A 24129-nucleotide genomic window follows, 5' to 3' on the forward strand; every position below is an offset into this window, starting at 1 on the left:
TACTCTTCTTGCCATGAAAATAATGGAGGGATCAACCTTAGGCCCAAAATGATTAGTATTAATCCAATGCGTTGCTTTGTTTATCAATGAGAGGGTTGACTCGTAGCTGCCCTTTGGGAGCCCAGGTAAAACCGGCCTTATCCCTACATAGGGTGCTGCTGCCGGAGGCAAATTTAAAGTCATTTGGTACTGGTATTTAAAAGTCTGGTGTTCTTCCATTTACCTAGAACACAAAGTGAGAGGTCATTTCTTTAAAGGCCAACATATTTTGTCACGAAAAACTAGTACATAATGGAATATCATGCATTGAAGCAGCTGGGGTAGCCCTATTCATAAATTAGAGGACTGCACCCCAAAAGCGAGAATAGGGAATTAGTTATATCCAATAAGAATTGTGCAACGTTTTAAACCTTTTTAACATTGTACATGTTTACTGTGGAATAGTACATCTGCAGCCCAAAACAAATGCAGGCTAAAATCCACATGATTTACAGGGACCCCTAGATTTTGTCTAGCAGTGAAAACTAAACACAGGACTAAAAGGTGTGCCTACATACATAGGTTGACAGTTATACCAATAAATAGATTGAAAGCAGTACATACACATGTATTGAAAGCTGCAAACACAGCTGTATTCATAGTCACACACACACACACACACACACACACACACACACACACAGAGGCATAAACGAAAATCACCATTCCTGTTTAGTCAAAGTCATACACCCATGCATTGAAAGCTGTACATTCACATTTTTAGACTGCACATATATGCATTCATCACAGATCCCTGAGAGCATTAAGGTTTCAAACATACAGGAGAAAAATGCAACAGCAGAATTGGGGTGGCGAGGCCAAGCCTGTGCTACTTACCTTGACTGGTAAACTGTAAGACAGTAAAGACAAGAAAAAAAACGCACATAGCCGGTGAGTTGGCAAGCAAGTTGAGAGACCGCTGTGTGCTAAAGAAAGATTGAAGTGGAAACATTATATCACCCAATTGAAGGCTGCACGCATGTGGATGGGACGCTAAGAAAGGCAGACTTGCCTATGAACCTTGAAGTACCGATTGCTGTAAAATCAGTGATACTAAGAAACTGAGCGGTCTGGCTAAAGGAAGTAGCCCACTCGAAGTCTCCGTGAAAGGAAACAAGTTTGTAGCGATAAAGTGAATGAACCGTAAAAGCAAGGTGATTAAAATTAACCCAGAGAAAAGGAGAGAGTAAAAAGGTGAATGTTGAACTTTGGTGCTTAATACATGGAACTACCCAGACCAGGAGCACTGGGGCAAATAACATAGGAGTGCGAGTTGAAAGCGGAAAAGTCAAAGTGGTCCTGCAGAGGTCTGTAAAAAAAAAAAAAAGCCACAAATATTCGAAAGTCATCAGGAAACGGTCTAAGCCCAACTGAGGGAGACCAATGTGAACATTTTGGTGAACTGTGGTTTGGAAATTGGAAAGTAAGACTTTAACGTGGAAGGCCAGGCAGGCTTTGATCCATGTCTTGAACTGCCTTTGTGTTAAGAGCCTGAGCCAGAGTGCGTCATCTTGCCTACTGGGACCACCTGCCCAACCCAACGTGGGGAGGAGAGCTGACCCGGCAACATTTGTTCTTTATATTTGAACACTGATTTGCCTTTGCATACATATTCTTTTCACACGTTCTGTACAAGGTATAGGGCAGGCATTAGGTTTTTGCTAGTATATGCCATTTTAATTTGACAGACTCAACTAGGACTTTTTTATTTATTATTTTTTATTGTATTTGGTTAACTTAACCTTTTACAACCATATAATCAATCAACATTTCCATATATTACCATAAAAGAATATAAATAAGTAAAAAAAAAATCAAAAGGAAAGATGGGAAAAAAAAGAAGAAAAGAAAAAGAAAACGGAGGAGAAAAGAAAAAAAAGGAAAAGAAAAAAAAGGAAAGAAAAAGGAACAATTTATAAAATCGAACCCAATCAGAAAAATTATTACAACCTGTATAGTAGTTATGGAAAAATAAAACACATTACATCAATCCTATCCCTGAAGCATTTCCTTAATCTACCAACCAACCTTCCTATTTACATTTAACTACCTAAACCGTAATTAATGTTCCTCTTCCCCTTATACAAAAACTCTCTACTGAATAAAAACCAATTGTAAAATCTCCAGATATTTATTAATGTTTGCCTTCCTCTTCTCAATTACAACACAATCTCACATTTTTCTAACTTTTTTTATTGTTTGATGATCTAGACTATTCCCATCTTAGTTATGGGGCAAAGTAGGAGTTTCCCTAACCCCATTGAAACTTCAATAAAGGTTTTACAAATTGTACCTTTTGTGTCAGTGCCATACTTGCAATATCATGCCTCTCTTACAATGGGAAGTTTGTTTTTAATGAGTATTTCATTGGTGTGGCTTACCTTATTCTATTGGAACCACGTAAGAGTGCAAAGTTCTAAGGTACAGACGAAGAATAGTCCTTTCTATGAGGATACAGAGGCTTTCAATAAATACAAATTCCAAAATGGCACCCGTAAATCACAGAAGGCAATGTTTATTAGGACACGCTACAGTTACTTTGAATTAGACAAGTTGCACCAATTAAATAATTGAACTATAACCCTTTGGTGGGGAGGAAACGGGAAGTGAATACAGCATGGACATTTTTATTATCATTGTTATATAATGAAGAGAAATGAATAGTGCTAAAGAAATTGATAGTGCTAAATCAATTAGGAGAATGTAGGTAACAAGAATTAGGTGGTGTATGTTCAATATAGTAGAAATGATACCTTCATGAATCGATTTTGATATAGCTATCCTTTCCTTTTTAATTTTTTTAATGATTTGTGAATGGGTAGTAGACTAGAGTAGTTATTCATTATCGCTCGCCAAGGTCAGATCTCTCTCCCATTCCTCAAATGTAGGGGGCATAACACTATTCCACTTCATTAATATGACTTGTTTAGCCAGCAGCAGACCAATATTTATGAGTTTATGTTTCAACTGGTTCATTTTGTGCACATATCCCAGTATACATATTGCTGGGTTGCCGTCGTATTGGCTGGTCCGCCATCTCTACCAATGCCTCACATACCGTGTGCCAATATTCAGTGAGTACCCCACACAACCATAGCATATGCATTATGTCAGCATCTTCACTCCTACATCTCGGACACCTTCCTTCAGCCATGGCATACATTTTTTTAAGCCGGGATGGGGTGAGGGGCACTCTAGATACAGACTGATTCATTTCAAAATACTAAATAGAGTTGTAAGACAACTGTTTTATTAGCGCAACCAAGGTGAAGATGCTCAAAACCTGTGTACAATATGTGACAATCCCTTAAACCAAACGCTAAAGCACTTTGTCATGGAATGTAGAGAACCTGGTCTGTCAGGGAGGCCCTGTTTAGGAAATGTGTTGTCAGAGAAGAGGGGCTGACCTCTGGGACAGACTGATCTCAGGGCATGAAACAAGTTTAACGATTGCTGTAGTTAAAGTCCTGGAAAGATGCAATATTGTCTTTTAATAGCCTCAATTGTTATTGTCTGGAAACCAGAAAGGAGTTTCAGGTTTGCTCTATTTGTAATTGCAAAATGGAATGTGATGGCTGTGGTTTGCACAGCAAGTAAAAGTGTAACATCAATTTGTAGCCAAACTATGAAATTGTTGTAACAAATTTGATTTTATTGTTGTTTTATCTAAACTGTTTTTGTAAAGGTTTCTTTAACCAGTCATGCCTGTTGTGTGGTTAGTACTCGGTCTAGATGGTTCCAGTGTTTCTGCCCTCCCATTGCCACCCCATGAAGAAGTGCAGTCTTACTCTTTCCATGTCTTTCTAGCTCCTTGTATGATGTGCGCGGCCCATCTTCTACCCAGTGCACCGCGTAGTACGCTTGACCCGCCAGATAGTACAGCTCGTAGTTTGGTGCAGTTAGCCCCCCTCGTTCGTATGGCATCGTGACACATTTCCAGCTGACCCTACCCTGCCCCTTCCACATAAACACAGAGAACACTCCGGTCACCTTCGTGAAGAATGACCTGGCCGGCCATAGTGGTATAGTGCTAAAAAGATAGAATAATTTGGGTAGAACAATCACCTTCACCAATGCCACTAGGCCCATCAGCGAGATGGGGAGCTGGTTTCATCTTTCAAGTTTGGTACACAGTTCCCTGACTAATGTGTCATAATTCAAGGAGTGCACCAGGGACGCCGAGCGTGCAACTTCAACCCTCAGATATTTGTACTGTTTGTGCGATCATTTCAGTCCAAACAGGTTGCTAGGTTTCTTTATGCCATCTGTTAGCGGGAACATTTCAGATTTGTTGCTGTACAGGCGGAGGCCTGAGTAATTCCCAAATTCCTGGACCGTGGCTATCACCCTCTGTAGGTATCTCTCAGGCCTCCTCACATACATCAGAATGTTATCCGCGTTAAGGGTTATCAATTCTACCCGGCCAGCTATAACTATGCCAGATCAAGCCTACCATGCCCTCATAAGGTAAGCCAGGGGCTCTATCACCAGTGCCAACAGTAACAGCGATACTGGGCAGCCTTGCCTGGTGCCTCTTGCAAGTGACAACACTGAAGACAGTACCCCATTCACATATACCCTGGCATATGGCTGTGTGTACAGAAGCCGCACTCATTTTATAAAGTTAGGACCAAACCCAAAATTGTGTAGCACCCAAAACAGAAATGGCCAGTATACTGTATCAAAGGCTTTCTGCATGTCCAGGGACATTGCAACCCCCTCAGTGTCCTGTGGTATACTCGCCAGAACATTGTAAAGGGTCTGTATATTGGATGCTGTCGATCGCCCCTGTTTGAAGCCCGCTTGGTCCTCGTGTGCCATATAGAGCATCAACGGATTGAGCCGGGAGGCTAGTATTTTTGCAAATATTTTCACGTTTGTATTTATAAAAAGACAAATCTACGGTATGACCCACAATCATTCGGTGGTTTCCCAGGTTTTAACAGTATTGTGATAACTGCCTCTCGCATTGACTCCGGCAAAATGCCAGTCTCCAGGGCCTCGGTCCAGACGGACAGTAAACGAGGAGCCAAGGTGTCTCAATTCTTTATAAAACTCTGCACCCAGTCCGTCAGAGCCCGGTGCTCCCCCCACACCCGCCTGGCAGACTCTTAATCGCCTCCTTTATGTTGCCCAGTGTTATAGGTGTTTCGATTGCATTAAGGGCAACAGAAAATAACAGCGTTGTAGGTATCTTGGCTAAGTACTCCTTTATTTTGCTTTCTGTAGTTACACTTTGCGGCAAATAGAGGTTACTATAGAAGTCGTAAAATACCTCACAGACCTCCTCAACTTTGTTCACCACCCTTGCATCCCACCTAGTTATACATAGTATGGATGTATTCCCCATTTCACTACGGACCGCCTGGGCTAACCGCTTCCCTGGCCTCTCCTCTTCCCCATATCTACGTGCTGCTGCCGGCTTACCAAAGTAGCGTAGTTCTCTATCCGCTACTTCCCGATACTCATCTACCTTTATTTTAATTTCTCGGTAGTTGTGTGGTACTGATCCACTGGCATACTCAGTCTGCAGTTTCACTAAGGCCTCTTCCAGTCTTTTTAGCCCCCACCCCCCTGATATCTCAGAACGCCAAATTCCGTGGACATCGCGACCCCTCGCATATAGACTTTAAAAGCTTGCCACAGAACAGCATGCGTGTCCACAGACCCCTCATTTTTCTCGAAGAAATCGGCAATGTGTTGTGTCATACCTGACCGGAATACTGTATCCAATAGGGATGCAGCCTTAAATCGCCATTGTGGTCTCTGGGGGCCCACCTCAGGGATGTTCAGCATGAGTCAACGGGGAATGATCGGATAACGTTCTGGGGAGTATTTGGGATTCGGCTACCCAACCCAATACCCTTTGTGATGTCAGCCAGTAGTCTATACGAGAGTGCATATCATGTACTGTTGAGAAAAAGGTGAAGGCCTTCTGGGACCCATGTAGTGAGCGCCACACATCCTTCAATCTCAAATCCACAATGTGTGTATGTATCGTCTGTGCTGCATTCATCAAGGTTCTGATCGACGCTGATGTGCGATCTAAAAGAGTGTCAAGAATGGTATATAAATCACCGCCGCAGATTACCAATGCAGTGGGATATTTGGCACACTTCCGAAACACTTCCTCGTAGAACTCTGAGTCATCTATATTAGAGCTGTGCACATTCATCAATAAAACTTCAGCACTTCCCAGTTCCCCATGCACAATCACATATCTACCACCTATGTCGCTTTCTGTCATGTAGTGTGTGAATGTTAGCGACCTGTGGATCAGGATCATAACCCCTCAGGCTTTAGTTGAATACAAGGTTTAATAGCGCTGCCCTCCCCACCCAGGGGCCACTTTCCGTGCCTCGAGTTCCAGCAAGTGCATCTCCTGCAACAACAACTGGGCCCCTTGTCTATTCATATACCCAATTACCTTGCGCATATTTATGGGTGAGCCTAACCCCCTCACATTCCAACTCAGGAGCTTCACTCCAGTTGGACCAGTACTAGCCATCATCTCTTATGTGTCTCTGTGCAATCATCACATTCATACACCATCTCGCGATTAGGTCATAATGTGCTGTGATCAATCTGTGCATTTTCGAGACTGTTTCACCCCAACTTTCCCCAGAACCCGCCTCCCCCACCCTCATAGTACCCTGAACTTTGAATATGTTGATCCCCGGTCCCCTCTCCCCTCCTCCCTCTGTCACATTTAACCAAAATATGCACTCGCATTGAGGGCGACTGCTTCCGTGGTGTCTAGAACTCCCAGCTTGCACAGTGTTAAAGCTTAAACTGGGCCGAACCTATGCAAGTGTTTAAAACCTACGTTACCAAAACACATTCTGAATTGGGTGGTCGCTGGGGAGGACAAGCTTAGCCCACACACCAGGCGTCAACATGAATGTGCTGCCTAACTGTGTCCCGGTCTCACCTCACCATCCGACATGACACTGAGCATTGAATAACATTCAATCAACCATTGTCAAGATCATAATACAAATTTCACATTCCCTGGCGTAGTGTCACATTACCAATATATGGAGTGGATTCATAAGCATGCCGTGGCACTCCCCCTCGTCACTGCCCTTCTTCCAATGGCTGTTTCTCTGGTACAGGAATGCTGGCTTCTACAAAGGAAGCCGCATCCTCTGGGAACATAAAGAAGTAGGTTTTATTGTTAAATTGCATGCACAGCTTAGCTGGGTATAACATTGCATAGGGTATCTGACGCTCCCTCAACAATTTCTTGACTCCAACAAATGAGCGCCTCTCCTGTTGTACTGCCAGTGTGAAGTCCAGGAAAATGCAAATCACGCTCGAGCCCAGCCTCAGCTCCTGCTTTTCCTGTGTTTTCAATACCATGTCTCGATCCCGGTAGTTCGTCAATCTCGCAATGATTGGCCGTGGGAATGCCCCTGGCTTGGGTTTTGCTGCCAGAGACCTGTGTGCTTGTTCGACAAAGAACGTTTGAGACCAACCTGGGTCCCCTAGCAAGTCTTAACAGGCCTTTGTAAAGACTGGAGGGGGAAGGGGTCTGTACTTCTGCTCTCTATATGGTAGAGGAGAGGCACAGAGGACCCCAGCCAGGATTCTCTATTATGGTAGCAATGGACGAGCAATCAAGGCCTAGCTTCTCAGGAGGTGATGCAGGCTGGTTCTTAAGTACAGTGTAGTCCCCAAGCCCCCACAAAGGAGTGTCCACACACTGTATTAGTTAAAACACAGTCTTTATATAATTAATATTCAAGGTTATGTACACTATCACAATAACTCACTTTGTACTCAGAAAATCCACAATGGCAAATATATACAGTTCTAAAGTGGTACCACAATTATTATCATATCTCATTAAAGTGCATCAACTATACTCTGGTCAAATGTCACATAGATCAAGGAATAAAAGTAACCAACAATGGATATAGGAGGAAAGCAGTTAAAACAATGGGCAGAATGTTGACCCCTACCAACTAGGCATAATTCTAGGTGGAGATTCCCCCCCACATGGGCAACCTGTAAAATAAAGATATATCACAAGCCCAGTCCATATATTGTTCACAAGAATCTTTCCAATAGTTCAGCGACCTGGTGTTGTAGAGTTCCTTGTCGGGAAATCGATGGCCCTTCTTGAGTGCACTCCCTTTAAGACAGGAGCCACGGGTCGTTGAACGTCTGGCGATGAGCACAGTGAACCACGGCGGTGAAGAGGCAGCTTTGTTCCTAGTGGTGCTTGTCGGCGACGGAGTGTAGACGTCCTGCAAGGATGAGGCAGGTGGGGCACCTGGATGTCGATAGTTCAGGACTGCAAAGAGTTTGAAGAACTGTGGCCCAGCAAGGGCATTGAGTCGTCAGCGTCTCTGTGGTCTTTGGGTGGTTGGAAATCCACCGGCGGATGCTCCTCGGTGCGTCGACGGCCTGGCCTTCTCTGGCGGGATGAGGAGTGCGTCCGTGAATCGAAAGTTCTTAGGCAACGGGAGCACTGCGGCTCCGGTCGGCGACGGTGGCGGACAACAGTCTGGGCGCTTCTCTTTGGGATTCCGCGGCAGTCCCGGTCTCCGGTCGCAGCCTGTCGTAGGTCTGTCTACCAGGGAGCGTTGGCAAAGATCAGCTGGTGCACGATGGTCCCTCGTAGCTCGGGAAGAGGAAGCCTTACCAGGTCCTCTCTGGGTCAGTCCTTGGAGACACAGCAGCTTTCAGATTGATGAAGAAGGGCAACAGCAATTCTTCTCTTCCAGCAAGGCTTCAAGGTCAAGCTTCAGTTTCACTCCAGTTACTCTTCGTAGTTTGGACTTCAGCTTCTGAACACGAATTCTAGCAGTGAGAGGCCCCCAGATATACTAGTTGATCTCCCATTCATTCTGCTGGGTCACACTCGGGCAACCAATCGTTCAGAAGGGCATTCATGCAGGCAGGCATCCAATCAGGTGCATAGTGCATTTAGGCCATTCACTCCTCTCCAGACACTCACGACAATTTATGTGTATTGGGACAAGTACCCAGCCATTCAACACTCCACACTGCATGTATACCAGTTTCGGACAGGGCTGTCTCAGTCATTATGTCAAACACCAGATACTAGACATCCACAACACAGAATGTGTATTTGTCACACACTCCATTCACCCAGGTCCCACCCACAGGGTGTACCCACAACATACAGTCACCGGGAAGGCTCCAGCCAGTCTGGCCTGGACTTCACAATACCACCATATATGGAACTTGCACCCAACAGCCAGGCAGTGGAAGGGACATAGTCAGGGCTTCCCAGGACTTTGGGAAAACAAGGTAACAGGCAATAGAAAGCAAGAGGCCACAGGGGCCATCTTATTTCCTATCAGGAATCAACTGATTCCAATAGTAGGGCCTGGGTATCCCAAAATGGAGGATACTCGGAGCACCTGTCAAATTCAGCATGGAGCCGCCACCAGCCCATACCCTGCTCTGTGGGCCACTCACAGATGCCCAAAAACATACACTAGGGGCACAGGGTTGTACCCCCACCCCTGGGTGCCATAAGGGTATGCCATGGGTCTGTACACCAAACCAAAAGAGAGAGTTACACCACCAGGAGTCCCACATGAACTCCTGCACGGAAAACACGACAGAAGACATGATAAAAGGCAGTAAAGGACAAGGATACGGAGGCCCTGTCCCTCCGATGCATTTCCAGCATCACAGCCTTCCACGGCATTTCCATTGGGCCTTTCAAAGCATCCTCAAGCACTCCTGTGAGACGGATATTGTTCCGCCGCGATCTCGCCTCCAGATCCTCACACTTCATCTTGATGCTCCCATGATCTTTTGCCATCGTCGTGACTATTTTCTGCAGTGATTCTATGGTATCTTCTACTGCGCGTATTCGCGACTCAGTCTCCATAATACAGTATGTAGCTTTTTCCAAATCAGCTCTGATCGTGGAGACATTGACAGTAATGTTGTCTAGCTTGTCGTTTATGTCTGTGAATCCTTGTTGCATAATTGCCACCACTCCTTGCAAGACAGCAGGAGGTGACACTGGGGTCAGTGCTGGTGCTTCTTGGTCACCTGTTCCTTCACTGCTGGCGTCTATTTGCTTAGCAGCGGGTCTGGTGAACTTGTCCATAGTGCCACTTTTTTGGGGGGATGCCCTTTTAGGCATTATATTAAGCACTGGTGCCTCTCCAGAGTGTAACACGGTGCGCCCTGAAGCATCGGTGGAGCAGGCCAAATTTCTTCTGTAGTTCAGTGAGCCTATTCTTACCTCGCCTGGGGGTGCTCTCTGTTGTCAAGGAACTTGTCAGATCTGACACTCAAACGCCGTAGATCTTGCTGTGTCTACTGTGCACCCCGGACCCTACCCGGTTTATTTCAATGACGCTGGCGCCCTTGGCGCAGATGATAGTACAACGTGGGAATAGGGGTGGGCCCGGGCTCAGTGTGCAGGTTTCGAGTTCGCAGAGTGGTCAGGTTGTCTCCACTGCCAAGATCAGATCTTCGTTACATCCAGTAGTTTGTGTGTCGACAACAGGGGGGAGTTGAGTAATTCGGTTTGTGGAGGTGACTGCCCAGTCTTGGTGCGGGTCGCCAATACTGCATCCCCTGTGTCGTGTGGCCCCGACAACTGTCCTTGCCTCAAAGATGTAATTAAAAATGGCCCCAGGACTGATCGTCGCAGATCGTTCACACTGTGCGGGCGTGGCAAAGGAGATCAAGGCGTTCACCACTTCTCTGGGTTAGGTCTTTAATCAGGACTTCAGGTTGTGTCCAGCAGCAATGTGGCGCCTCACAGTGATGCAGGGAGAGACATGTTCACAGACCAGTCTCTGCTCATGCGATTCTGCTGTGGTCAGCCATCCCCCCACAGTAGCCTTCAGCTGGTGCACTGTGCTGTGAGATGGTAGAGTTCAGGGTTTGCCCCACGTATCACTTTTGCATATTGGGAGAGTAATTAGCCTTTGTCGTTCTGTCGAGCTGGGCCCTCCTTTGTGTTCCTTGTCCCCTTCCTGGTTCTGCGTGCCCGCAGTGAATGTATTAATATGTTGAGCACAACGGATACACTGCAATGTTGCCACCACGGTTCGCAGCACGTTAGCAGGGCTGCTCTCTCCACAGAGTGCAGATCTCACGTTGTCCTCACACCGACAGCCTTGCTGCACGCTTACTTCACCTAATATCCCACTTCGGTAACCGAGTCCCAGGGTAACTCAGTTCACCACATCGGCAGGGTTCAGCGCTGCTAATATTGTTACGCTTGTACCTCAAGCTGGACGTCGTCTGCTTGCGGCAACTGCCAGATGACACCTGCTGTTCTGCTTCGCTTGCAGTGCTGATCCCTGGTCGTATCGATGCACCACACGGTCTTCGTGATGTTGCAGGCCGTCAAGTGAGGCGGGTATCCCGCTTGCTCAACGACCTCTACAGCAGCTCCTCCAGCGGGTACAGCCGACAGCTTGGGGCACACCTTCCGCTTCTCTCTGTGAGGGGTGTTGAAGCTCTGACACGCCACGTATCGTCACAATCTCCATCCGCGACCTGGTGGTGTGCATGTACCTCCTTTCCAGACGCTCTGACACCTCAGCGCGTCTCCGGTGCTGTCCTCCCTCTACCAGGCCAGCTCCAGTGTAGAGGGCTCCCAGAAACCAAAGTGCGTGTCTCCACATGCACCTTGCCGGGGCCCACTCAGTTTGGTCAGCTATCTCCAAATTTATCAAAGCAATTTCCCTGAGACTCGGTCAGTGCCCACAGGGTTCCTTCATGGTGCTCTTAAACGATTGAGTTCGGCCCTTCTCACGAACAGCAAGGAATCTGCGGAGGAGTTCACAGCGCCCACGGAGCTCACACGAAAACGGCCATCTTGCCATTCGCGCAACATTGCCCCCATGTCTTCTTAGGCAAGAAAGTTTGAGCAGTTGAAATAGACACATCATCCAAGATAATATATACACAGGGTAAAACAACAGGTAGGTCATTCCAATTAATTAATGGTGATAGTGAGACTATAAATAAGTATGAACATGTGAAGAAAGATATTGGATACACTATATTACACTTATGAAGAATGGAAATATATTGACAGGGTGAAAAGGACACTGAGTAAATTGCACATGAGAACCATAAGTATCTCATTATCAATACTAGTGGATTAGGTTACGTAATAGTTTGATATGAAGAGTTGCTTTAATGCACGAATTAATGGTTTCGTGAATTTTTATGAGTATATTAAAGTTACTCACTGTAGTGACTACAATACTCCTAGTCCAGTGTCCCCTTTCCTCCATCCTTGTGGGCATCCCTCCAACATGGGGGCGATACCGTAACCTTTGGCAAGGAAAGAATTTGCTTCCCCTTTAAATTTAGTATAGCGTGCAGGGGGCATGGCTTTGGGAGTAGGGATGTCCCCTTTGAACACATCGGACGCTAAAATATATGGCTACTCATATTACCTCAAAGCCATTGGCATATTAGCGGTGGAAGGCAGGTGGGATCTATGGCGAGAAGGGGACAATGAGTACTCTAGTCACTTCAGTAAGTAACTTTAATTACTTATACGTCCCGCCCCCTTTCCTCCATCCTTGTGGGCGATTCCACCGAACAAGAATATAGGGTGGAGCTGCGACAACCAACATGCCTCATATCGAGGATGAAGCAAAAAGGGTCTTTAGAACTGCCTGACCAAACTCTGCATCACACCTGGAGCTGGTGTCCTGCAAATAGTGCTTACAGAAGGCCGACAGAGTGGCCCAAATAGCCTCTTTGCTGATGACATACCAAGAAGCATGTCTGTCAAAACGCAGTGGGCGTGGCCTTAGCTCTGACCGCATGGGCATGAATTCCTTTATGAACAGATTTGCCCATGGCTGTGTACGCTTCTAAGATGGCTTGAACCATTCAAAGGGAGATGGAAGCTTTGAAAGCCTGAGAACCGGGGAGGAGCCCCCAAAAGTCACAAACAATGCCTCAGACTTGTGGAAGGGTGTCAGAGAGAGGTACAACTTGAGAATCGTCTTGAGGTCCAAAGAATGTAGGGCCCTTTCTGCAGAAACAGAAGTGTTTTGGGACTGGCCTGCATTTTCCAATGGGTAGCACCAGTCAGCTTGAATCTTAAATACTGGCCTGGTCTTTTTATTTCTGCCATTCAGGGGCTATATTTTACCCCACAGGACCAGGGATTGGACAGTAGATCGGAAGTTGTTTTCTGGGATGAAGAGCTTTATTTTGTTCAGTAGAGAAAGTTGGTACCAATCTGTTTGTGTTTTCTTTGCTATGTGCTGCTTGAAGGAGGGCGCCCTTCGATGACAACCCCAAGGGACTGGACACAGGTTGCATGCTGGGGTGTGAAGCCCTTGAGGTTCATAGCAGAAAGCCAGGCCTGGATGTCAGTGTGTTTGGTAATGCAGTCAGCTGTATGAATTTGGTCTTGGAGGGGTTGAGTTTCAGGTAAGCACTGGACATCCAGGACTGGAACAATGTGAGGCAGGCCTTGAGCCTGTGAATGGCTTCAATGGAAAATATCTTGAGGTAGGGCTCTGTGTGACCTCTGTATTGAAGGATGTGGATTTTGTGTGGAGCCAAAAGGGATCCTATTGGGAATATGGAGGAACCATGGAGACAAAACTATTTAGAATGATGCGGCAAGTGGAGGGCCATTGAAGGAGAGAAGAGTGATGAGGTACACTGAGTTGAGTAGCATCATGTGTGTCAGCCTTTCACACTGTGCTAACTCAGGCTGTCCAGTGAGAATCCTTGTTTGCCTCCCATGTCCTCGACCTATGCTCTTCATCCAGAGAATTATGAAGCCCTTGTACATCTAGTTTGTGGACTTTGTCTTTCTAGTGGTAGTTCAGTGACTTTAGAATGCAGCCGCTCTTGCTAGTCTTTGGATAAGCTATCCCTTGCTCATGAGGTTATAACGATTTCACCAAGTGCAACTGCGCTTTGGGAGGTGTATTCCCAAGCCATGGTTACAGCTCAGCTGGGGAAATTCTTTGTGGGGGAAGTCGCGAGCAGATTCTACAGAAGCAGCCGCCGCACACTGCATTCCCAAATGGTCTCTGTTGCTGCGGCAGTGCATGAGTGATGGTTAGGTGACAACAGGTTATTAGCTGGTCCCCAGAAGTGAGGAGAGTAACATCACCTCAGGGCCAACAAGTAGTTCAGAAAATTTCAAGCATTGATGGATACAACGGTGAACCGGCATTCGTACCCAAGGGCCTCACTCTAAAGACTTTTTTTTTACTGTTACTGGTGGCATGCTGCAACTGCCCAGGTTCATTTTTTTTAAAATTATATCCGAGTTTGTTTCAGGAGAGTTTCGTTTGTAGATAACTCTTGTGGTCCAACCCCATCCACGTGCAGGGAAAGATTAAATGTTTAACAAAATATACCAGGGAGATGAATAAAATGAACACTTGTTAATTGTTGTTTAAAGTACAAATCAGTGATAACATTATTAACGAAACAGGCAAAGTCAAGAGTAAATCAGATTTATTCATAACTTTTTTTGTAAATGGACTAGTTCTATCCAACAGTGAGGCAAAGGTATGTATACATTATAGTAACTTCTTTGTGAATTGGCGCCGAATGAATAATTCACTGTTTTAGCTGGAAAGATTTGTTCATAATAGGCCTGATGGGCTATTTGACCCGTTTGAAAAACAACATAGATTGAAGGCTAATGTTTAACTCATTCTTACGTACCAAGCAATAGTTATGTTGTAGACGCTCACTGTTAAGACATATACATTGTGAAAAATATGTTAGCACAAAAATATACAAGATTCAAATAACACGGAATCAGCTGTTAGGTAAGTATCTCGCCTGGCTTTGCTGGGACGGCCCAGACAAGAGTTGGCTGGAGCAGACTTGTTTATAAAGAGTGTCACAAGACGCTTACCTGTACAGTCCTTTGAGTGCTATCAACCGTGACAGACGTTAAGGCTGACGCCAAGTTCCACTTGCTGCTCACATTTAGTTTCGTCCCATCAACTTCCACCTGCGAGACCAAACAAGACGGTTACCATGATGACTGGCAGCACGCTGATCCCAGGTTCATTACTGCGTACAAGGCAGCCGTCCTTTGAAACAGATGGCGCCCAACAACCTGTCATGTTTTCTGCTCTGGCTAGAAGACGGGGTGCAATAGAGCAGCCCCTAAGCCTCTCTGGGGAGAGATGAAGGACCTGCGAACAGCTGCCAGAGGTTCTGCGATTTCAAGTCATTTCCAGCAAGCAGAAGAAAGTCAACCAACTTTTAAATCTATTTGGATATGCTACATTTACTGCAATTAGACAAGCAGGGCATATACATTCTGGTGACATCTTCTCAACCCACACATCAGGGCTTGCTTCTAATATTATCCCCAAGGAGCATCACGTAACTATTATGTACGTCCTGGTGAAGGGTTCTGCGTTGTTATCTTAATTAAACAAAAACACTAATTAAACAGAATACCATGGTGTTACACCTCTTGACCAGAAAACTTTCCAAAGGACTGTCATTTACTGCATTCACAGTGGCTAAAATGACAGCCAGTTGGCACACACAAGTACGACCATTGCTCCTTTCCATAGCAGCCTCTGGACGGTACAGCAGACTGATTTACATTTTCACAATGCAATGGCACCATTAATAACACGCTATGGGAAGGTTTAGAAAACAAACAAAACGGGGAAATGATAGAAAGATGAGATAGGAAGCATGAACAACGTTTACTAGATGAGCAAGTGAATTTATGTTCTCATAAGTACACTTTTAACATTTGTTTTGTAATTAGGATGACTGTGGACGATTACATCCCAAAAAATATTTTTTTAAGGATGGTTTACAATATTCTCGGAGTGAGAGACCAGATGCAATATTATCGGACTGAGAGACCAGATTGCAGTATGGGAAGCTCCAATTGTCCGTGGCAAATTAAGATTGAGAAAAAGAAAATTACCCAATTGTTGCTGCTAAAGCCATCTTCAGTGTAATATTGAGTATAGGACTTCCTGCTTCCCTTTCTCCCGTGGGTGGGGCTCAAAGGATTTGGACTGGAGTACTTGAGGTCAGTAACTCATGGAAAAACATTACACAGTGTCTAGTGCCACCCACCTCACCTTGAAAGTAGCACTATCCCACGCAAAGAAAGAAAAGGTGGGCGCCTTGCTGAGCTACTTCATTCTCCCATCACCTGAGAGCTGGGATGCACAGGACTATGCAGAGGCTCAGTCAGCGAGGGCTTAAGCTCAGAGGTCTTGGAGGCAGTTGAACCTTGAGACATGTAATGTAGGACAAAGCCAGAGGTGGACTGGGAACCAAAAGAGGCCCTGATAACAAATTTCAAAGTAACCCCATATTACACATTTTCAACAAGTCCAACAATTTTCCTTTGAGAAAATTTGGAAATAAAATACAAAAGAGGCTCAGGGTGCAGAGGCCTACCGGGATATCTCCAGAGTTCCCTATATGCCAGTCCACCCCTGGACAAAGTGCTATTCGCCTAGAATGCCCAAGCAGGATCTAGATGCCCCAGCAGCAGACAATCAGATTCCAGAGCTCCAGCACAGATAGACCAGGGACATATACAAGGAGAGTTTTCTTGATGTTCCAAAATTCTTGCATTTAAGGACTCGCTGAAGACAAACCAATGTTGTACTTTTAGCATCCATTAGCAGAAGGGAAGCCTTGTGTTGCTCAGTGGTGTAAGTGTATGACAAGAGGTAGTGGTGTTCCCTGCTGGCCTGCCCCGCCACCCTACAAACCCCATCGCCACGCCAACTCCCTCGCACTATACAAACCCCCAAACAGATGCGCCGTCTGTTTAAAGTAATGTTCAGTGCAAGTTTCAACTTCTTCCTACACTTTTATTTTAAACCAAAACCATTACGAAACCTTTTTTTTTTTTTAAAGTATACGAAAAGTAACACTTTAAAACAAAGTAGAGGAACACCGCTGACTTGCAGGTGTGTGTGTGTGTGTATGAATGAGATTGTGGTGTTGGTCCGTTTGCTTTGTTGCATGAAGGAAGAAGATTATGTATCCCTTGAATGGAGTGCAAGGAGTAGAAATTCCTAAGGGAATCAATTGCTTGCCAGATGGATCGTGATGGTGAGCCTGGTGGATGTTCTCAATGTAATCTGTAACTGTATCGTTGTCATGAGGAATAAAACAACATGCACCCGAGATATGCAAAATAAATTATTATTGTTATTTTATACCACGCTTAATACCAGAGATTGGTTTCTAAGCGCAGGATCGGGATTCAAACCTGTGTTGGGCTGCTTTGTCCTGCCTCCAAGACAAACCCATTGCCCCTGAGCTATCCCCCCTCACTATAAGGCTCCACCCTGATTCTTACAACATGCATACAACATAACATTACAAAACGGAAATGATACTTCTTAGACAATACATGTGAACTGCACACACACACAAGACACAAAGCAATTAGAGAATTCTGATTCAAGCACAGGAACATGGTTAAAAAGGCTCTGTCGCCTTCTGATTAGAATTTCTTTGCAAAAACATTTTCAAATGTGAACACTGGCATTTAGCCAAACAGCACGTGTCACCGGTATCATGTATTATCGAAAGTATCAGGCGTTTCATGAAGTATTTTATCGAGAAACATAAATGCGAATGCCTATGACTTCTGCTTCTACTATCCCCAAAAATGGAAACAGATAGAAGTAAAGGTGTCTTATGCAGCACCCTCTTGCCTTTTTCGTTGGCCTCGATGCATGTGGCTCTGTAAGAAAGAAGTGGGTAGAGGTTGTTGGTGGGATAGCTGGGGAGGAAGAAGCAAAAAATGAGGCGTCGATGAGTGAGGGTCAGAAGCACCCGGGGCCCAAGATCGATAGGGGTTCTTTTGATTTGCTGGCACACTGGGGAGAGTAGGCTATGTGAAGGGGAGAATCCAAGCTCTGATAGACAACTGCACTTTTTATAAGCCGCTGACATGCATGTGTGAGTGCGAGGAAGGGGGCGGAGGGAGTGTTACAGGGCTAAAGAGAAGAGCCTAGATATAGCCCAATTACTGTTGATGTGCTAACGGCTAGCCTTATGGTGGCAGACAGAGATTTGTTTGATGTAAGTTGTTACAAGATCTCAGAGAGAAATAGGTTAATTGGGGGCGGGGTAGGCCTTAGAAGGCAAGCCAATCTGTTCTCCCTCCCTCATGCCTTCTCCCTCCCCAATAGATACATTGTGCTCTATGTGGTACAAAGATCTGTGAAGGTGGAGGTGCGGTAAGAAGGGTTGTCCCAATACTCCACTCATTAACATGAGCTACAAGCTAAGGGTTATGGGAGTCAAAAACATTTTGTATAGAGAGAAAATGCTAACATGGATTGGATTTACTAGTGCAGGCTTGCAGGGTGTATACACTCTGAATGATATTTAAAACTGGCAATAATAGATGGAAGGAATATACTGCGCACTTACACCTTACTGGAACACGTCATTTAAGGCGTGTCCTTTTATCAATTACACTTTTCTGACATCAGAGACCGTAGACAATTAAGACCATTCAGAAAACACGGTTCAGAAAATGCTCACCTCTGTATCTCTTTGGCAATGATTAACAGTAGCCTGTTACAGGGCTATATGGGGTAAAAAACACAGCCCCACAGTGACAGAGAGGGAGAGGCCATATTAGGCCACTATTGTGAGAGTGAAGCTGGCTAATGCGGGGTTCCATTGAAATATAAATGCCAGTACAAAACAATGATTTCGACATAAGGATGGAAAGACATGATGTAAAACTGCAGCAGTGCATGTGGAAAGAAAACCCATTTAAACACTGCACATTTGGAACATAAGGAGGAATGATACCTGACATTTAAGAAATAAAGTCAAGTGACAGATGGCATTTATCAGGAATAACAAAGCTTAATTTCCATCATTTAAAATGACAGCCTGTAAAGAGAAAGACCTATTACGTTTGGTGTAAATTTGAACACAGATTCCTCATGCAACTATGGCTATCTGTGCAAATAATACCAAGAGTGGACTTATTTCTGTTCAAGCATTCTGTAAAGAAAGTGTTTATTTCTTGCCAGCAAGCCTGTATGCAATACAAAATGTCATGTGTAAATATGGTTCTTAAATGTAAATGCTATTTCTCAGAATTGTGCATGTAACTGAACTGGTTTCATATGGAACTGTGCACCACCCCTCCCCCCTTACCCCACAGACCTTTGGGCTGGGCTTATCAAGGAAACCGGTGTGGAGCTTCAGTTAAAAATATAAAGAAATGTTGCAAGAGAGATCTGAACTGTTGGCATTTACAGATAACACAACCAGCAGAAATGACCTTTACGTCCCTGTCCCCAATTAACTGTGCATTGGCTTTGAACAAAAACCTTTGACTCTAAGGAGGGGAGGGCTTGATCGCATGGGCCAGCCAGATGTCCTGATCAGGTTACAGAAGAAGAAATTAAACCTAAGAATAGGTGGAGGCTGGATATGGAGTAACCTCACATGTAATGCATTGCCATATGTTTAGCATTGAACACATTTTCTTAAATAAAAAGAGCATCATGCATTTCCCTAAGCTCACCCCAGACCCATTCTAAAGGGGATAAAAAGCCTGTCTGGACCATGTAAAAACAAATTTTACGTGATGTATACCATGTGAGTTATGAGAAAAAGTATGATTTTGGCCTTCGCATAATGCAGAGGTAATAGAAAATTTGGAATCAGGAAGGGGCAGATTTGTGACTATTTCGGCTCAGGAGCAAATCGTGATAAACAATAGCTGCGCCCAGGAAGGGCGTGCCAAAATAAAATTAGTATTTTCTAAGTATACTAATAGAATATAGAACTCAAAAATATATATATGTGCCAGCAATTATCTGAACAATTAGCATAGCTACCATGTTGTTTGATTTCCAACACAAAAAGGTAAAACCCACTTGGCATTTTGGGATGATAATTCTTTCTCCTCCCTCAGCCTCCCTCCTTCACCCCCACCCCCCAACTCCTTGTCCTATTAGCAGGCAGTGGGCGTATTGGGGGGAGGGAGAGGGCTGGCTAATCCGTAGCGTGGGAAATATGAGTATAATGGAGTGTCACCAGCCTTATAAGAGTTCAGTTTTCTATCTGTGAGGCACTTGCTGATCTTTCTTTGGACTTTTGGACTCTTGGGACTTTTCTTTGGACTTTTGATTTTTCCCTTGACTTTCCCCCCTCTATTGCAGGGCCTTAAACATTGTGTGGGCGACAGACTGGGAAATCTAGAAGCTAGCTGGGTCTACCAGTTGAGGAGCTAGAGGAAGTCTGGGTGCTGGGGACTACCCTTGACTGAAGCCTTTGGCCAGATCTGTGCTGTCCTCAGAGGAGCCCTGCCGTTTCCCTGGTTGTCCTATAACAAAGGCCTCCCATGTAAGTAGACATATCCCAAAGCTATCAAAAGTGTGGGGGGGTTTTGCAAGCCTTAATCTCTATCTCGGATAGCAGGTAGGGTGGTGGTACGGGGGAGACCCTTGCCACACTGCATTAAATCCAATTCAAATTCCACTATAGAAAATTACCCTATCCATGTAAATTGAATTGTGCTGGGAACTCCCTGCCTTAATCCTTTCCATTAAATTGTGAGGAGGGGGGAAGCTGTGTAGATCCTTAGCGCTTGAATTTAAGTTAAATCCATTAATTTCCATATAAAAAATCACGGGATGAGTGTTAGAGTTCGAAACTACCAAAGCTCATGCCCAGTGTGGTACAGCCGGTATAGAGAAAGTACTTGGGGGACTAGCATTCTGACACCCCTGTCTTCTGTACCGAAAGGGGGTGTACATAATCCCAAAATGAGTAACCCTAAAACACTGCTATTCAAGTGAATGTAGAGGGTGAAAAACGAAATTTCACTTTTATTTACTTGCATCCCAAAATGATTTCCCCAAAGCCCTGCATTTCATGCAAATAAAAAAGCCCAAAACGATGTTCCCATTGATTTCCTTTCTTGACTTTGCCTTTCAAATAAAAAATCTGAGTGTGGCTGAGTGTTCCGGTGCCTGCTGTAACCTGCTGAATTCTCGGTGTTTACCTCTATGCAAATGCTGCATTCTGCGTTTTGCTGCCTGAAGTATTATTTCGGCAGTATGTTTTCACCCTCTACTGCCTTATGGGAGGAGCAGCTACAAATTGTCGGCCACCCCGCGGAGCAGAGTGTGGCTGAGTGTTCCGGCTTGACGGCATGCCGAGGCAGAATCTTCACAGACCACGCTATGCAGGACCAACAGTTACCAATTTTCTCCCCAAGGTCTCACATGCAAGCCAAATCTAAGGTGAGGGGGCTGGGGGAAAATGTGCCCAACGTAGTTATTATGAGAACTCGATCCGAGTCCTCTGCCATCCAGGACTCCTTATTAAAGCCCCTTCACCAGATCAGCTGGCCAATACTTGTGCGTGTCCTAATGCGGCCAAACAGGGAACTGAATGTAATGGGCTTACATTGGCACTAAAAATGAAGATGGGATCAGCTACCATAAAAAGGGGGGCGAGCCCCGGCCACAAAAAAAAAATACAATTACCCAAAGAGACCTGCTCCATCTCGCAAAGGACTTGTCTGATGTGAAGGAGACTAAGGTCACACTAAAAACTATGGAATGAACGGACGCTGAGATCCTGAATGTCCTAGGAGCTCCTGATCTAAGTGGGGGAAAACATCATAGAGGGCCCATCGGATCCATTAGAGGTCATGCAGGACTCGATGGGGCCTAGGTTGGTATATATACCAAAACGATGTTGCTACTGTATTCCTACTCCCTGTACCTTGCCTTCAGATCAGAGGAGTCATATCTACTTGATGCCTGGAGGGTGGGGGTTGCTGGGAGAAAGGAGTATTGTGCCAAACTAAGAAACCACTGTGTGTTTTGTACGTTTCCTATTGGTTCATTTGCAAGAAATCTGATGTAAATTGTGGCTGCCAAAGTCAAAACTTTACCTGTGTCATATTCAAACTGAAAGTCCTTTAAATCTGTGTTAGTTAACTGGTGCAAGAAATGTGAATTTGTGATATTGTGTAGTGCCACAGCATTGGTGGTTGAGGTGTTGGTTGCTATTAAATTGTGTCAAACCTTAAATAAATATGTATTCTTACTATACACCGGCCTGGTTGCTAGATTATTGGTGGTACAGAGGGTGTTTGTTGGGGTGGTACGAGACGGGTTGGAGGCCTCACTAAAGCTGAATCTGTATAATCACCTTGCTTGGGGGGAAAGGAATTCCTAGAGTTAAGAGTGACTGCCTAATTAATCGTGACAGCTATACAGGTACAATAAAAATGATTTACATCTGATAATGTTTTTATGATGAACATGATGATTCCTCGCAGAATCTCATATTTTAAATCTCCTACACAGGCAATTGCTCCACATAGCTTTTTAGCTTGCTAACGGGCAGTGCTGTGTGGCTCAGGGAAGACTCCATCAAGGCTCACTGGCGTCGATTTGCACGGGAAGTAATGTCATGTGCATATATACCTGGAGCTGCAGTTCCACCATTTTTCTCCCATCAATAAACAAGTAAAGTTAAATCTGCTGAGAGCAAACTCAAAAAGATTTTTAAAAAATGGGGTGAAGAATATGTCGGAAGACATCATATCCATCAGAAAGAATAATAAGTAACAATGTTGTTCTTCTAATGAATACATTCTTCCAACAGATTCATCACAAACAAAAAAAAAACGTACAAAACTGTACCAGAGGCAAATTATAGGTGGGAGTAAGATGAGAATGGCCCTGTTACATGAAAATGGCCCTGTTACACCAGGACATTTTACGGGACAGACCTTCCTACCCTTGCATACTCACTACCTCTGACTGGTGGCAAGAAAGATTACAGTTTCAGCCAAACTGACATAGCTCCAGCAGGTTGTCTTGGAAGGACTTCCCATAGACTGCTCACTGAAAGATATTATAGATAAGGTCGCCCTCCCATCAAGGATGTGTTCTTGAGCAGGTGGTTGGCAGGCAAGGCCCTTCCCAAGCCCCCAAAAGAGTTTGGTCATGGATGCCCAACAATGTAGGTCCTTCGGAGACCTGTGAGGTGACCAGGATAATGCCCATTATGTCCCGGTTGAACTCTGACCACTGGTTTCCCAGGAACTACTGCAGGGACTGTGATGAATCTGGTGATGTCATCACTCCTTTCACGGAGGTAGACTCTCCTCATGTGGCATGGGGAAGGCAGCAACTACCTAATCCTAACCCTGGGGGTGGCTATGCGAGGGAGGATCACATGAGGGGAGGAGACCATCGGGGGAGGAGGCGGCAAGACATCCGAAGAGGAATGATATCCCCCTCCCTTTTTAGGTATATCACCTCCATTCCTCATGCCTTGATGGCATTTTGTGATAATCTCCTTCAACAACCCACAAAGTCTGCTGACAGTATCCTTTAATATTCTAGAGCCAAATTAATGGCAAAACTAACAGGAGGAAGAGGGCAACCAGAATGAAGATTTCTCGACTGCAGTGAAGTGAGCAGTCTAGCAGATGGAGAAATCGGATTGGCTCTGGACAACTCCCTCCCTCGGAGTGGGAGTTCAAAGATGCAACAGCTGAACAACGCAGAGAGATCCGACCGGCAAGTCACAGCCGGGGCAGGCAAGCTGTCAAGTGGCTAGGCGTACAAAGAGATGCAGATGAACCACGGAAAAGACTTCCGGGCTGGGAATCCAGAAGACCGTGAGAGAAGCGGCATGGAGAACGCGGGAGGCAGCGTCTGGACCAGAGAAGCATCCCGTAGGCTGGAGAGATGCCTCCAGACAACTCCATTGTTCTGGGCATACAAGCCAGTAAGGCTCAGGCTGGCAGGCCATTACTGGCCTTGTATGCCATTAATTCCCGGGATGTCTGCTACATTATATGGATTTGATCTAGCTTGCTTTCAACTTTTCACCTCGTCTTAAGTAATTTACCCCATTTGGCCATGCTTCTTCCACTCTGTTTTTCTTTGTCACTTTAATTCTAAATAAAAAATGGGGGCGGCATTGCCGAGATGGCTGCCGGGTTAGACGGAAAGGCCTAAATCTTTGATGATCATACCCTGAGCGAGAAGCCTGTCTTGGCACTGCCATTGACGGAGAAGACACCAGGGAGTTTAGCAAGAGATGCATGGCTGATTCTCTCGG

General features: G+C 45.1%; 1 protein-coding gene across 1 annotated transcript in view; it reads right to left on the bottom strand.

Moving 5' to 3' along the window:
- The window catches only part of PCCA (propionyl-CoA carboxylase subunit alpha), a 3020006-nt gene that overhangs the window by 740978 nt on the left and 2254899 nt on the right, over positions 1–24129 (bottom strand). Inside the window, exon 20 of the mRNA XM_069637005.1 lies at positions 14909–15007. Within this exon, the coding sequence (XP_069493106.1) occupies positions 14909–15007 (99 nt within the window). The remainder of the gene's footprint in view (positions 1–14908; positions 15008–24129) is intronic.

This window comes from Ambystoma mexicanum, chromosome 7p (genome assembly GCF_040938575.1).
Source record: "Ambystoma mexicanum isolate Mex_15411 chromosome 7p, UKY_AmexF1_1, whole genome shotgun sequence".
NCBI lineage: Eukaryota > Metazoa > Chordata > Amphibia > Caudata > Ambystomatidae > Ambystoma > Ambystoma mexicanum.